The sequence below is a fragment of the Martes martes genome, assembly GCF_963455335.1.
Source record: "Martes martes genome assembly, chromosome: 10".
NCBI lineage: Eukaryota > Metazoa > Chordata > Mammalia > Carnivora > Mustelidae > Martes > Martes martes.
Window position 1 is genome coordinate 107,622,607 of NC_137898.1, and position 16,122 is coordinate 107,638,728.

Here is a 16,122-nt window from a genome sequence, read left to right on the forward strand (position 1 = left end):
CCTCGGGGAAGACTGAACAGTACGCCCAGGTGCGGGGGTGGCTGTGCCAAAAGACCGTCAGTCAAATCTCTGGTCGCTTTACCTCGATGGTTTTCTGCTGATCTATTCCGAGGCTGTGCATCAGTCGCAGAACCTGTTCATTAAATTCCCCAATGGATGGCTCATTTTCTTGCCCTTGTGGATAGAGAACAGGTCTCTGGACGGGAACTTCTACGAGCATCCATTTATGCTCCTTGATTTGAGCTATCGTTAGCCGTTTGGATGGGTCCAGCACCAGCATCCTTCGAATAAGGTGCTCACAATCTACAGAAAACACAATGTTACCAAAGTCAGGTAAATCACCTTGCACTTCCGGGTACTGGCTTGACTCATGTGACTCTGCGCAATGGCATTAATCTCTGTATCCTCCACAGTGCCCACTGGAAAGCAGAAGGTCAAATGAATAAAGGAACACCTGAAAGCAAGCCGTAGTGGTCAGGTTCCCATGGTGAATGCTGACACAAAAGTAACCACCACCGTGAATGAAAATACTTCAGAAAATCAGGAGGGAGGGCGCCTGCATGGCTCAGTGGGTTAAGCCTCTGCCTTCGGCTCGGGTCATGATCTCAGGGTCCTGGGATCGAGCCCGCGTCAGGCTCTCTGCTTCCCCCGCCTCTCTCTCTGCCTGCCTCTCTGCTTACTTGTGATCTCTGTCAAATAAATGACTAAAATCTTAAAAAAAAAACCAAAAAACCAAAAACAAAAAAAGGAAAAGAAGAAAATCAGGAGGGTGTAGGTCTGTCTAGTTTGGTGCTAAATGAAACTTTCTATTGAATTTCTCGAGTGAAAAGATCTAGACACAGACTTAGGTTCTGCCGAAGACAAAAGCCAGCCTCGCCCTACAAGGAGCGCACACGGCGCCCCGGGCCCTTGCGAGGCTGCCGCACCTCTGTGGGGCTGCGTGTGTGAGGCCGCTCTCCCGCGGCCCGCTGCTCTTCTCCAGTCAGTGCAGCTGAGAGAAACGCACATGAAGCATTAGTTACTTCTGATTATATTACAAAAACTGCACGGCTGTGACTCGGGCACCAACTTATTCTCGGAGCGGACACCATGCCCTCCACCACCCCACAGAAGTGAGCCTCAAACCCTCTGCGATGTGCCAGGCACCATGCAGGGTGCTGGACACAGAGTCCCTCCGCTGGTCCTCACAGCGGCCGGACCGGGAAGCGCTGTTCTTCCCACGCTGTAGACAGAGGACACGGAAGCACAGACGGGACGAACTTGTCAAGGGCAGACCGCCCGTAAGTGGTGAACTTGGGATCAAACCACGCAGCCTGGCTCTAAGGTCTATACTCCCAACTACCAGAGAGCTGTATTTCTACCGTCACTAGGAACGAAAGAGTTAAGGATGACAACCAAAACCCAAGGTTGCACGTAACAAGCTAATCCAAGATGGGCCGGCGCCGGGGCCGGGGCCCCACATCTTGATCCAACAGCTTCACCAGTTTTTAATTCAATCAAAAAACCTAATTTTGCAACTTCTCACCAAGGGATACAGGAAAATCTATTTCATGCTTAGAGTAAAATGGTTGTGAACCTGTCTACACGGTGCTTCTCTAAGTCTAAAATAAACCGGGGACATTTATAGACCCAGAGTACATGCGAAGACTTGCCGTTCTTAACCCGGAAAGCTTTCCGCTTGCAGTTACAAGTAGGAAGGCTAGAGCTTCTCTCACCTACATGGAGGGGGCTGCTTACTTCTATAGCTTCTCAAGTGACTCAGTCACTTTGTTTGGCACCCAAACTCTTAGAACAAGGAAAGCCTTCGCTGAGGCGTTTCACTCGGAGCACAAATCCTGTAAAGAACAAGTGTAAGACAAACAGGTTACCTTCTGACATGAAATACGGAATCCGGAATCTTCCTTCTAAAACTCTCTGCCTCAAAATTGGAAGAGTTGGTCCATCAAAAGGCAGAGCTCCACAGACAAGGACGTAAAGAACAACTCCCATGCTCTAGGGAAGAAAACAGCGCAGTCACTTTTCCACTGAGGACTTTAAACACTCTTTGCTTTCCTAAACACCCCCAGGGCCCTTAAAATCGTATGGGCTGAAAAATTCCCATCTGGATTTACTATTTTCTCAGAATTTCAAAACAAAACAAAGCAAAACTAAAACTCTATTGCAATAAAATATGCTATAATAAATATTTTCAAAGATCTGAATTTAATCATTTTGATGACTACTTAACTTTAAATTATTGCTGATATTAAAGTAATAACATCTGTCCCAAGCAGTTCTTCCCAGAACCCCACTCAAAAATGCTCTAAGTACAGTCCAGTGGACAGGGAAATGCTACCTATGTGTTAGGTACCAAGAGCTTCAAAGATGGGCCAGAGTTCCAGTTATTACTGCTAGAGACGCATTTAACACAACAAAGCAAAGAGGTACCCAGATATCCAGCTGCGGTCCCTCGTACTGCTGCCCTTCAAAGACCTCCGGGGCTGCGTAAGGGGGGCTGCCACACCAGGTTGCCAGCAGTTCGCCACTTTTAAAGAAATTTCCAAAACCGAAATCTATTGGGATGGAAATAAATGTTACTTTCATCTATGCTCTCAATTACACTGCATTTCTTATAGTAGATTTTACGAGATGCTGTATCGACAGTAGCACCTGCTACGGCATCTACCTTGGGCTGTGACCCTGGCTCTGAGCACAATGACTAGAAAATATCAAGTATTTCACAGACGAATGAATATATAAATAAATCAAGTTTTCTTCTCAAAGAGAATGAGTGGGAGGTTGGTAAAAGATCATGTATTTTTAAGGCTGAAAGAAGATCCATTGGTGTGGACAACCAACTTGAATTAGGAAATTTTAGAATTTCAATTACTCCATGATTAAGAGTTCTTCATTTTTTTTAATTAAAAAAAATTTTTTTTCAGCGCGCTCTATGCCCAACATGGGGTTTGACCTCAAGACCCCGAGATCGAGAGCCACTCGCTTTACTGACTGAGCCAGCCAAGCACCCCAGGAACGCTTTATCTTTTGTAGTCTATAAGGAATAAACAAATGAGTAAAATTTTAAGATCTTTCCCTAAACGCAACTGAGTGACTGGCTGCTCTTGCAGCCATTACCCAGAGTAGCAGATAAAAACCTTTTAAGGCAGCCGAGTATAGTGTTTCTTAGGGAACAGGTCCCTAAGTGCTGGCCCACACATTCTGATTTGGGCAGCTATGCGTCTGGACAGCTCATTACCAGGTGTCGCTCTCCGGCCCGCCAGCCACAGCCCCCTATCGCCAGCATCACTCATTCACCCACTGACGGAGTGCGTGGCATTACACCTCGAAACAGCCAATGATCTTCCTTTTACGACGTTAGTCACACTGAGTCTACAGCTCTGACACACAGCAAGCACTCTGGAAACACCGTACTCAGATGCCTTCTCTGTGCAGGGAAATTCCAGAAGACAAACTTCAGGGAGTTCCGGTAGAAATGCAAGCTTGTGCCCTTTTGCTAAGCGCTCACCTAGTCTCATATTCTTATGGAGGACACAAATTCCTACTATTTCTAAAGTTATACGAATATTGTCTTATGTTGTTATAAACATTCCTGGCAGGAGAACACTGCCTTCGTGATGGAAATGGGCTCTACTCCCAGCTAGTGTACGGTGAGCTTTCAGAGGTGTCCCAAGGGGCGCCTGGTGCCACAACTGGGTGACAGCCCAACTCTTGATTTCAGCTCAGGTTGTGATCTCGGGGTCCTGAGATGAGGCCCCGCATAGGGCTCTGCGCTCAGCGAGGAATCTGCTTGAGACTCTCTCTCCCCCTCTCCCTCTGCCCTACCCACTTGTGCGCATTCTCTCTCTAGAATGAATCAATCTTCAAAAAATAAGGTAAAAGTGTTCTAAGAGGAGTGGCTCAAACTGCCAGCTCCAGGCTCAATAACTTTGTGTCAGTCTCTGAGCCTTGGTTTCCCCATGTGTAAAGCTGAAGTAATAACCATCTGCAGTTGGCGAGGTGTCGTGAGGTTCAGTGAGGTGACATAAACCCGCACTCGAGTCACACCTTGAGACTATGGCACACGGGACGCTGGAGGTGGAGCGTTCTCGTAGCTCATGGACATGCAAATTGGTGGCAAGCCGTAGTGACCGTGAAAGCAGTCACCATCCCAACACCACAGCCTCGCGGCAGAGTACAGTCTCTCAAGTTAGGGAGAACTGAAGCAGTTTTCCCACTTTTCTAGCTTCGGGTCGCCTTCGTAGACGGCTGAACTTCCCCGAAGCTAAGTTTCGATATCTATAAATGTAGTGACGACCCACCTACCCAGACAGGATGCTGTGAGGATGAAAGGAGATTAAACACGTAGCGTGCCTGGAGCACAGATGTCAAATGTCAGCTCTCTTCTTCGGCGAAGCCATCATTATCAACTACTGCCTTGCAGGAAGGTGATACTTCGAGGAAGTGTACAGGAAGGGCAGAAAAGTGCAGAGAACCCTGAGGGTTCAGAAGACAACCGAGGGTGCATGCGGGGAAGAGCCTCAGGCACCGTCTACACCTGGTGGAACAACACTGGCGCTGCCCCTGGCACTCAGGAGGAAGAGGCAATGACGGCCTCTCCCTTCATAATGGGACCACAGCTCAGTCCTACTCTCTGCTTTCCAAAAGGACCATCGGAGAGGTCTTATCTTCTCAAGTCCACCTCCACGACTAATTACTCGTATGACGTCATACCACATATGTCCTTATTGATGCGCATTTCTAATTTTCTAGAAAAACTATACTCTCAAATGAGTCAAGGACTAGATGTTCAAATAACATTCAAAGAGGAAAATGTTAATTTCACTCACACAGAGAAGCACCAGAAGCTCTAAGGTGTGTGTTTGGAGATCCTGAAATAGGTCCAATAATTGCTGTCCTTTAAACCATCATCTTAGGGTGAGTTCTAGCTCATGTAAGTTGAGGGTACCCTCCAAATAGCGCTGTGAAGTTTTAATATCTCAAGGGCCATTATGGAACTCCTACAATCTGGCCTTTGCTGAAATCTGGTGGAAAGTGCGATCTCAAAGGAGTGACAGGGCCTGGTGGCCTGGCCTCCTTACTACAGAGGCTCTCACTGGTACACCTCACAGGCAAGAAGAGAGCAAAAGCTAGGAGTGCAGAGCTGTGCCTGTGGTAGCCCAGTCTCAACTGCAGCTTTACACGTCTAAGACAAGGAAAGTGCCCGTTAACATATAAGGAGAGTGGTACTAAGTAGATGTTTGCTTCTGTTTCCTGTAGGGGACTGAAGAAAATAAAACTTGAGCCAGTAGCAACATTAAAAGAAATGCCAAAAGACAATCAGGTTCACTAGAGCTATTACAGTAGCATATATGCAGATGCCATTATTATTATTATTATTATTGAGTAGGCTCCATCCATGTCCAGTGTGAAGCCTGACGTGGGGCTTGAACTCCATGACCCTGAGATCAAGACCCGAGTGGAGACTGAGAGTCAGACACTTAAATGACGGAGCCACGCAGGTGTCCCCAGATGTCTTCCATAACCTTGTCAAAGCATCTAAACATTGTATTTGTAATCCTATGAGGTATGGGTTAAGGAAGACTTTGGAGTCAGGTAGATTAGGATCAAATCCTGGGTTGTCTACTTAGCTTGGGCAAATGTGTGATCTTGGGCAAGTTACTTCTTAGGGCCTTGTTCTCCTCATGTGCAAAATGGGGACAATATCTACACTTTATCACGTTATTGTGAGTGTAAGTTACTGACAATGAATGGGTATACGCAGACAAGTACACTTGTAAGTACATATTATATAATGCCTTAGGCATGCTACTGAAACATACTGAGTAAGCTACTCAAGAGGAAAAGAGCAATTTTTCGTACTGTTTTACTTATCCATTTTCCCCATCAGACTGCATTTCTTGAGAGGAGGGAAGGGAGAAATGATACACATCTGTCCTCCCAGCACTTAGCATGCGGGCTGTAGACAGCGGCTGTTGAATAAAGGTTTGCTGCATGACTATGCTGTCATCTTCTCTTTCGTAAGTGCTTACTGCGGACCAGAAGCTGATCTAAGCTCTCTAGAGAGGATTTCTTCTTAAAAACCCATGAGGTTTCCTTACTGTAGGAGAAAGTGAGGGTAGACATTTAGTATCTTGGAAGACCGGGGCTAGAGAGCGAGTGTGATGACAGAGCCCTCCCTGTGCGCAGCCACCGTTGTGTCCTTCCCTGGCACCGGGATACGCAGCTATTTTTGAGCAAGTTAATAATTGTCAGGTTTAACAAGTGGCAATGGAAAGGCACTTAAAAAGAAAAGCCCTTTTATTTCTTCACAGGAACCTGGCTAATGTGCTTTATTCACAGTCTGCAGCTTTCTTTTTTTATTATTTTTTTAAATTTTTATTTATTTACTTGAGAGAGAGCACAAGTAGGCAGAGAGGCAGGCAGAGAGAGGAAGGGAAGCAGGCTCCCTGCTGAGCAGAGAGCCCGATGCCGGGCTCGATCCCAGGACCCAGGGATCATGACCCGAGCCGAAGGCAGAGGCTTTAACCCACTGAGCCACCCAGGCGCCCCAGTCTGCAGCTTTCTGCTTAACAGCGTCTGAGAGGACGCGAGGGGTGAGCAAGAGCGAAGCGACATGGAAACGGCAGAGCTGGGCAGCATTTATCACCTTTTATTCAAACGCAGGGGTTAGTGTTCATCACGCCAACCAAATGCGTTCCTCCACTGAACCGACGAATGCGTACGTGTGTCAACAACTGTGCGAACACAGACGAGTGCCTCCCAGTGACGGAGGATAATAGAAGACCCCATGTTATCATCTGACTTCGGGAAACCATTAGGAAGACAGTAACTTGGGCAGCCTCCTCTGGTCCGGCCTGGCCTTGCTGGAAACGAAACACCCCTCCAGCCTCATGCGTTCTCTACCCCGGCCTGCAAGTTAATACCTACAGAGATGGCTGCCATGTCCCTCGGACATTTTGTGTTCTGTTTTCCGCCATAAAACTTATGCCATGCAATGCTGGATTCACTTCAGTATTATTTAACTGTCAATTCTGCAATAATTTTAGATTTCCAGAAGAGTTGCAACAATACAGTAAGGACTCCCTATGCCCTTCACCTCACTTCCCCTAATGCTAACATTTTCTGTAACCGTATTAGCAAAATGACCAAAACTAAGAAAGTAACACTGACTCGGTACTATTAACTAAGCTACAGGCCTTAGGAAGACAGCGCCGGTTTCTCACAAACGTGCCCGCTCCGCTCCGGATTCCACGGCGCATCCAGTAGTCCTGCGTCCTTGGGCTTCGCCAGTTTGTCTCCATGCTTCCGCCTTCCCTCACCGTGAATACAGGTCACACGTTTTGTAGCCTGTTCCTCAGTCTGGTTTTGCCTGGTGTTTCCTCGTGACTGGGTAAAGATTATGGATTTTGGGGGAGACCATCAAGAGATGAGGTGCTCTTCTCAGTGCACTGTTTCGGGGGATGCATGGTATTATGTCTAATTACTGGGGGGGGGGCAGGTCCCCTGATCTCTTGATTAAGGTGCTTTCTGCTGAGTGTCCCCATTGTAAAGTTACTCTTTTACCTTTTATAATTAACACATTGGAGGAGATACATTGCAACTATGTGGATCCTGTCTCTCAAACTTTCCACCCATCACTTTAGCATTCACTGGTAGACCTTGACCGCAGCAATGATTACTGCGGTGTTCTCACGGTGAGTTTTAATTTTCCCCGTGTCTTCTACACTTCTTAATTATAATTCTTCTTTAAGGAAGAGTTGCCCTTCTTCCCCTTTCATTTATTCATTAAATCATTTTTTTATCATACTGTCATTGTATTTGTCATGAACATTTATTTTATTCTTAGTTATAATTCAATACTATTGTTATTTATTTGGGTGCTCAACTAGTTCCGGCTTTGGCCATGAAGAGCTAATTCAGGTTGGCTTCTGTATCCTTTCAGCATGCCCTCATCCTTTTAAAATTTCATTTTAAGTATTTCCTTATCTCTGGCACCAGAAGAAGTTCTAGGCTCATTTTCTATTTTCCCTACCCCAGCTCCGGAATCAGCCACTTTTCCAAGGAGCCTTGGTTCCTTCTACAGAGAACCAAGACTAGGACCTAGATGTACTGGTTGTAGCTGGATGTCACTGCTTCTAGGCCCTGTCAGCAGGGAGAGTTAGGAAATAGATGCTAAATATATGCTAATATAATATAATAATATAATAATAATGCTAAAATATATGTATATACCCCCCATATTTATTCTTGTACCTTTCTATATGTGTATGTATTTTTAAAAAACCCATGAATTCATACTGATACTTCTTGCTCCAATCCAGGGTTCAGTCTAATGTTATTTTGATACTATTTTTATTCATACAAGATTGAGCAACTCTGACAAAATTCTGAATATAAAAAAGTTTCTTTCCTCTGCAGTAATTTGTCATTTGTGTGGGGAGTAACTGAACTTGCTCTCATAACACACCTTAAGTTTGTCAGATTAATCATGATTTTCAACATTCTTAAACATAGTAGGAAAAAAACATCTTTCTCAAGGATTCTCTTAATTTTAAGAAAGTTCAATATGAAATCATGAGAAGCTTTAGAAACAAATGACAACTCATTCTTCAACATGGTTTAGGAGTTATAATCAAATCCAAAAAACATTGTGTCATGCCTACACTGGATCAGGCATTACATACTTGGTATTTTAAAAATATATATTATTTCATTTAATTGTGATAACAGCCCTGTGAGATGTGACTGTCCATGTCTTACAAACAAGGAAACTGAAGCTCAAAGTGGTTAAATGACTTGCCCAAGTTACCACTAGCTATGAGTGGCTTAGCCAGCATTCAAATACAGGTTTTTAAAACCGCAAGCCAGGTGGTTTTTTGTTTTTGTTTTTTACTCTATCACAGCTGTTCCAAGAATGTCACTAGCCAGAGAAGTTGAGTCCAACTCAGAGCAGGAGGTAAGGCTGTCATAAACCCAGGAAAAATCTTTTACATTCGTAGAGAGCAGAGGTCTTCTAATTTAGCCCTCTGCCAACAGAACCTGGCAAGAGACGCTTTCTCTTCTCTAGGCTATTAGATGCTATGTCAACAGCATCCTTCATTAGGGATGGAAATAATTGTCTACAAAGTACACGTCAGAAATATATACCTACATTCATTTTAGGAATCCACATTCTTTATAGGAATGCACAGTGTGCTGAATAGACATCTTGTCTTTTCATGTGAGATGATGTGTGCCCACACCTCTAACATGAAGGCAAGTTCTCTAGGGGTTTTACTCTTAACAATGGTTTTGAGATTTCCCAGGATTTCCATATTCTCTCACCTGGTTTCTTTGTGGCTTAAGATGTCTACAGAAGAGAGGGTTTGCACAACCACAGAACTGATTCAGTTACTGTTGATGGAATCTCATGGAAATGAACTTGGCCTCAAATGCTGAGTCCTCTAACTACGTCTCAGCTAACTAACCAGTAACAGACTATAGATCTATTTGAAAACGGTACTAGAAGGGCTACTGCTGTCTGCTTATTTTGAAAGTGACTGATTGACCTGTATATTACTGACAACAAATGCCAATTGTTATTACTGCCATCACTAAACTACCTAAGTTACCTGTGCCCAAATATCATTAGCAAAGGTCCATTGTTTTAGGAATAACGGGACCTTACACAGAGTAAATGAACTGATCCTCATGATAACTGTCTGCTGGGAACCAAGCACAAAAGAATTCTGTTGTCCTTGCTGGAATGAAACACATCAAAGGCGAGCAGTCACACACACCACCTGGACAATGTGCTAAAATGCAGATTCTGATTCAGCAGGTCTAGGGTTGGGCTTGATACTCTGCATTTCTAACAAGCTTCAAAGTGATGCGCATGCTGCTGGTCCCAGACCACTCTTCAAGTGGCCAGGAAACAGAGAATAAAACAAAGGTTGTGAAAAACATATAGAAGATGTTAAACAGTCTGTCACTGTTACTGTTGCAAAATGATTATAATTACTAAATACTTCCAGGATTTTTATTTAGATGACATAAAGACAAACCAGAAGAAGTCATTAGATAAACTTTTTCTGAAAAGGGAAAAAATGAAACCCCGAAAACCAGTCTTTAAGCTAAGAAAAAGTATACGACTTCTAGGAATCAACACCACCAAGGCAATTTTAAATCTCCAGCAGTGTTTTATAACGTCTAATTTATAATTTAAAAAATTCTCCTACAGAGCAGCAGATGGCTTTAGGGTTAATTTTATCCTCGTTTCTAAAATTACCAGTAGAATTCAGATACCCAGTCTCGCTGGAGAGATACACCTCTCCTGTAATTATTATCACAGGAGCAGAGAAGACAATTAGGAGGAAGTGAAAGCTGACAAACGAAAGGCAGGCCAGTGGCGGAGATGAAGGGGACACATTACGTCAACGGCACAGGGGCTGGCCAGCACTGACGTCACTGTGTGCTCTGTTGCCCACCAGCAAGGAAAGGCTAGGTGTGTGGCTCCCCTGCAAATGTCAGTCAGTCCCTCTCCACCCGACAGCAGGGCAACAAGAGTGGTCACCACAGCTGAGACGACATGTGATCCTGCTGAACAGTGTGGGGCATCGATGTGTGCCATGAGGGAGTTCAGTGAGCTGAGGAGCAAATAAATGGTCTTCCTTAGCCCCAAGTGGGGAGGAGTGCAGGGAGGGAGAAGAGGAGGGGAAACCCAAAACAAAACTCAACAAAACTCTCTGGGTGCTCTTCCATGGTCCGGGCTTAATGTGTTGCTGGTGCTCAGGGCCTTGAAGGATAAAGAGGCGGCCTCCCTGGGCTTGCTGACGCAGAGCTCTTTCTACATAATACCAGTGGCAGGAGGAGAGCAAACAGAAGACTTCTGACAAATATTTTACTACCTATCTCAGCCTCCCCTAGCCACTTTTTGATTCCAGGGCACAAAACTGGAATTATATCTGGAGAAATGCTGTCTCAAGGCTTCTTGTGAATACGAAGGTTGTTAAAAACGATAATGAGGGATGATGGGTTACTTGCAAGTCATGGGTCAATTCAGAAAGGAAGTGTCCCTCCTGGGGCCAGAGGCAAGTGACTTGTGATGCACAGGTCAGATCTATCAGGATATCACACATCAGTAATTATGTATAAAGTCCCTCTTAGAAAAAAAATTAATTCATATCAAGTAGAGACAATTTAGAATATAAATGATAAACTTACTCTTTGGAAATTTGTATTAATAAGGCATTAAGGCCTTGGTAAATTAAAAAAAAAAACATGGTGAGGGGGGTTATATGACTATCAGAATTTTTAGGACTTGTTTTCACATGGAGTCAATTATATACTGAATACAAAGAATAGCTACCCTTTTACTGAGTGTTTACATGGTGCCAGGACTTTAACAATTTATTTAATGAACACTTAAATAGCATTAACTATGTGCCAGGCACTGTTCTAAGTATTTTGCAAATATTAACTAATAAGCGCTGTGAGATATGAACTTCTGTCATTCCCTCTTCAGAGATAAGGAAACTGAGGACAGAGATGTTAGGTAACGTGTCCAAGGTCACCCATCCAGTAAGTGGCAGAACAACGATTCAAAGCCAGGTCGTCTGGTTCTAGAGACTATACTCTTACCTACTGGCCCCCTGTCTCTAACATTATCACAAGTCCCTGTGATACTCCTGAGAAACAGATTAATCTGTTTCATACATATGGAAACATAGGCTCAGTGAGCGTAAATAGTTGGCCCAAGGTCACACAGACGCGACGTGGCACAGCCAGAGTTCCCACCAACACGGTCTGCTATCGCGCTCTTTACGTAGAAGCCTTGTTTGAATGGTGATATTTTCTGAAAACTTCCTCCAAGTAGTTCATACATTTTTATCTTTAAGTATTTATTATAACCATTTCAGATGAGGAAAGGTGAAGAACAAAACTAAATGTCCTTCATCCATTTATTCTCAAGCTGATGCCTGAATGGTCAGAGCCAAAATAGCTAGGGGGAAAGTTTACCACAACCACTACAACTAACAAAAGCCAGTATTTCTTTGCATTCTGCCTGGTATTTTGCGAAGGCCAGAGGTCTCATGAGGCAATGAACACACAGGTATGGACAGATCCATGGCTCATTAGTATCTGAAGTCTTTATCCACTGGAGGAGCATAAATTAGAAAATGACTTCAAAGCCATGTTTCTGTACTTACGAAAATAAACCACATTTGATACTTCTACCCCATTTTCTGTCTTATGAACTGAGACAAATACTGTAATTTACACCTAGTTTTGGTTTGCATTTTCTCTTCAATTTCAACGTACAAGATGGCTAACATAATTCAGTTATTCAGCCCATTTAGCAATTAATGAGAAATTCATAAGGAGAATAAGCAAAGTATAATTTGAGGCAATAACTGTGCATTTTTTTATGAGTTCTTGCAGCTTTTCCATGGAGTCCCATCTTTCTTACATGTGCTGGAATTCTTTAAAATTCAAGAAGAATCCTCACAAATCACAAGATGATGTTTTTAAAGGAAAGCAAGACTATAAAAAAGTTATAAAGTCTATGGACTAAAAATAAATATCCCGGAGAAATTCTTTAAAAACACAGAAACACATACACACTTCTGATGGCATGTGAGATTCTCCATGATGTAGCTCTGCCTACCTGCCCAGGCTCTTTCCCTGTCATTTGTCACAGGTGCTTATGTCCCACTAGCTCTGGCCCACAGCTTTCCTACACAATCTGAGTTCTCTGGCCTGCCTGCCTTTGCATACGCTGATCTACCTGCTTGGAGCCCCCATCTGTACCTCACAGCCCCTTTGCTTTTCTCTCCCCTGTCCCACCACAAATGCCTTCTTAATCAAGTCTTAGCTAATCATTTCCCTCGTTCTTTCAGGAAGAATTAGTCTTTCTCCTAGCCTCATCGCCTTTATAATTATCTTCTTGTGTTATATTTAGTTAAAGCTCTGGTTTTGGGTTAACTCCTCCAGGTGACAGCAGAGTTGAACTTTTTGCATTGTTATCATTTTTGTCTTGAAATACTTCAATCCCCAGGACTTTGCCTAGGAGCACAGTAGATGCTTAATAAACTTTTACTAAAATTTGGGGTAAACGGTGACAGAAAAATGTGGACAAGAGGATATTTGAGTGCTAAGATGTACTCTGTGTGTGTGTGTGCGCACATGCGTGTCTCCACTTGTGAGGTATGGAATCAATGACACTAAATGCATCAGTACTGAATCATAAAACCCCAAAATCAGTTAGTGAGTAACCCTTGAGGAAAAACTTACCAATAATGCTTCGAAACTCAGAATCTGTGGTTCCTGAAGTCAAAGAGACCCAGCTGTGAATACCACTTAACGGCATTAGAAATACTGAGTTTACCTACCTATATTATATGCCAAAATTACAGGAGACATATTATAGCCAGGCAAAAAATTGGTTATAACCTTAAAGGAATATTCTGTATATTTTGTTTGCAAGTTTCTTTGGTGTTCTACTTTGACATTTTCTTTTGAGATGTTAGTGACAGAGCACTCTGTAATTTCCACAGCGTATGACTCACACCGCTAACCTTTCTCTGCCGAAAAAGACTCCCAGAACGCCTTGGAAGTATGCTTTTGTGAGTTTTTTGTTTTAGCGATAAAGGAATATGAAGGTGAAGCTCTTAACTCTTTCTTTCTACAGAGTTAAGGACTTCAAAAAACATGAGCCTTCTCTGAAGAGGACAATTTGAGGGCAGCAGATGCTTTCAAGAAGTAAACGAAAAGTCCCAGGAAAGTGCACTTCGGAAGACTGGCAAACAGGAGTGAGATGAATGAGACCAATGGAAAGGCCAAAAGAAGAGGAGAGAAACAACACACAAATGGGAGGAGTGAACACACATAAGAAACTATGGAAACACCAATACTGCGCACTTTCAAAACAGAAAAGACAAATCAACACAAATCTTTATATATATAATGGGAATGAAACAGATTAACTTAAAAAACTCCTTTATTCAGGCAATCCCGTTAGGAAAAAAAAAAAGTCATAGCCTGCAGAATGGAAAATCCATTACCTCCCTGAACCATATGTAACACTGGCATTTAAAATTAATTATTAAAATTAAAGTAAAAGTTAAAGTAAGTAAAAATTAATTATTTGCTTTCCCTCAAATGCCCAAGGCAAAAACTAATGGGAAACGGCATAGAAATAAACCAGTTACATGCACAAATCAGAGGCTTTTAGCTTCTATTTTATACCACAATGCAACAAACCAAGGCTGTTGTTTTGTCTCTAAGCTTAGGAGTCCAATGAGTATCCAACCTAGCTAGTCAGCAAGTAATTTCTCGGTCAGCTCCTCTCACCTGGGTGTCCCTCTGCTCCTCCTGAACAATCCTAGAACAAAACACCAGCACTTGCAAACTGGTAGGCTTTTGCTTCAAGCCCCTTATCTTCTTCAGCACCCTCACCGAAGTAAGTCTCCCTCCCACGCCCACAACCTCTGTTGCTGCTACTCTAGTCCAGACCCACATCTTCTTAATTGGACCACTGCCTTAGATCCCTTATTCATCTTCTTGCCTTCAGTCTTACCCACACCTCCTACCCATCTTCACTCTGCTGCCAGAAAGAAATCTCCTTCCAACATGCAAATCCAATCATAGTAGCCCAGGTCCACCTTCACTCCTAGCCCACCCTACAATTTTCAATAGGTTGCACTCCCGATTACCAACAGAATAAACTCTGAAATCTTTTTCGTGGCGTTCAAGACCCTTCATATTCTGCTCTTTGCCTACCTGTGCCTCCTGTGTCGATTCCTTGTGTCTACAGATCTGACATTTCAGCAATGTTGAGCCATAGCTCCCTACCACACCAATCTCAATCTCCTTCCCTTACATCGGTGGTATTTACACAGTTTGCCTGTGTGTAATAGCCCACTTCCGTTTCTTCCTGGCAAGCTTCTAAGTCATCCCTCAAGCCCAAGTTTGAACAGTATATACATTTTTGGGCAACATACTGTATTTTAATTATTTTTATCTCCCCACTAGACTTTTAGAATCAGAGAATTTGTATCCCCTGTATACCTAGCATAGCACAGTACCTGACACGTAAATAATGATTGAATGTTTGACCATATGAATAAATAAACTTGGACTATAAAATATAAAACCTCTTACAATTGTGAAAACTGTAGGAGAAAAACTAGCAAAATAATCTCTACCCTTAACCTCCCACGTGTAACTCAAAACCTTATTATACCAGAGTGAGGCATTCACCTTCATCACGCTTTTATCCGGCTGTGTCCTCTCGGCCGTGATCACCCACGACCAGGACAGCAGGGAGAGCACTAGTGACCTGGGCTGCTCCTCTGGTCTGGCTACCAGCCCCCTACCTCACGCACACAGCCAGACAAATGGACCTGTTCCAGCAGAGCACAAGACCCTGGCCACAAATCAGACCCCAGTCCTGCCACCATGTATATTAACAATGAACCCGTTTCTCTTACTTGTCATTACACGTAGAACTGTGAATAAAACACACTTTAAGAAAGCCCGATACACTGGTAGAAATGTTCCTGCCACATTAGAGCCAGCTGCGTACCACTTACCTGCTAGCTTGATGTTCATGTTGCTATCCAGCAGGAGATTTTCAGCCTTGAGATCACGGTGTACGATCTTCCGGCCATGACAATAATCAACAGCGGACAGGATTTGCCAGAATTTGCGCCTGGCCTCAGACTCATTTAACCGGCCATGATTAGCAAGGTAGTCTGTTTTAAAAAAAAAAAAAAAAAGAGAGAGAGAGAGAGAGAATTTAGGATTATTCACCAAAACCAACCAACCCACCAACAAAAAATCCCCACTATTAGTAGGGAGAACTTTTTCTCCTCAAAAATCTACCTATTTATTGATTTTATTATAATTCCAGTGTAGTTTATACCCAGTGCTGTATTAGTTTCAGGTGTACAACACCAGTGATTCAACAATTCCATATATTACATATTACATAGTGCTCATCAAGGTAAGTGTACTCTTAATCCCCTTCACCTATTCAAAAGCTTTTTAAATGAACCGGAGTGAGTATTCAAGTAACATGCCGTTCTCCAAGTTCCCTGCCTTGAGGAAAGTAATTTCAATCACATTTCACTGGAGTCCAAA

At 43.3% G+C, this 16,122-nt stretch overlaps 1 protein-coding gene across 2 annotated transcripts in view; it reads right to left on the bottom strand.

The window, feature by feature from the left end:
* Positions 1 to 16,122, bottom strand: part of SIK2 (salt inducible kinase 2) — a 122,992-nt gene that overhangs the window by 20,575 nt on the left and 86,295 nt on the right. For both annotated transcript variants that reach the window (XM_080816151.1, XM_080816150.1), the window contains exons 4-7: positions 15,573 to 15,734; positions 2,428 to 2,552; positions 1,869 to 1,992; positions 83 to 303 (exon numbers count right to left, since the gene is read on the bottom strand). In XM_080816151.1, the coding sequence (XP_080672277.1) occupies positions 83 to 303; positions 1,869 to 1,992; positions 2,428 to 2,552; positions 15,573 to 15,734 (632 nt within the window). The remainder of the gene's footprint in view (positions 1 to 82; positions 304 to 1,868; positions 1,993 to 2,427; positions 2,553 to 15,572; positions 15,735 to 16,122) is intronic.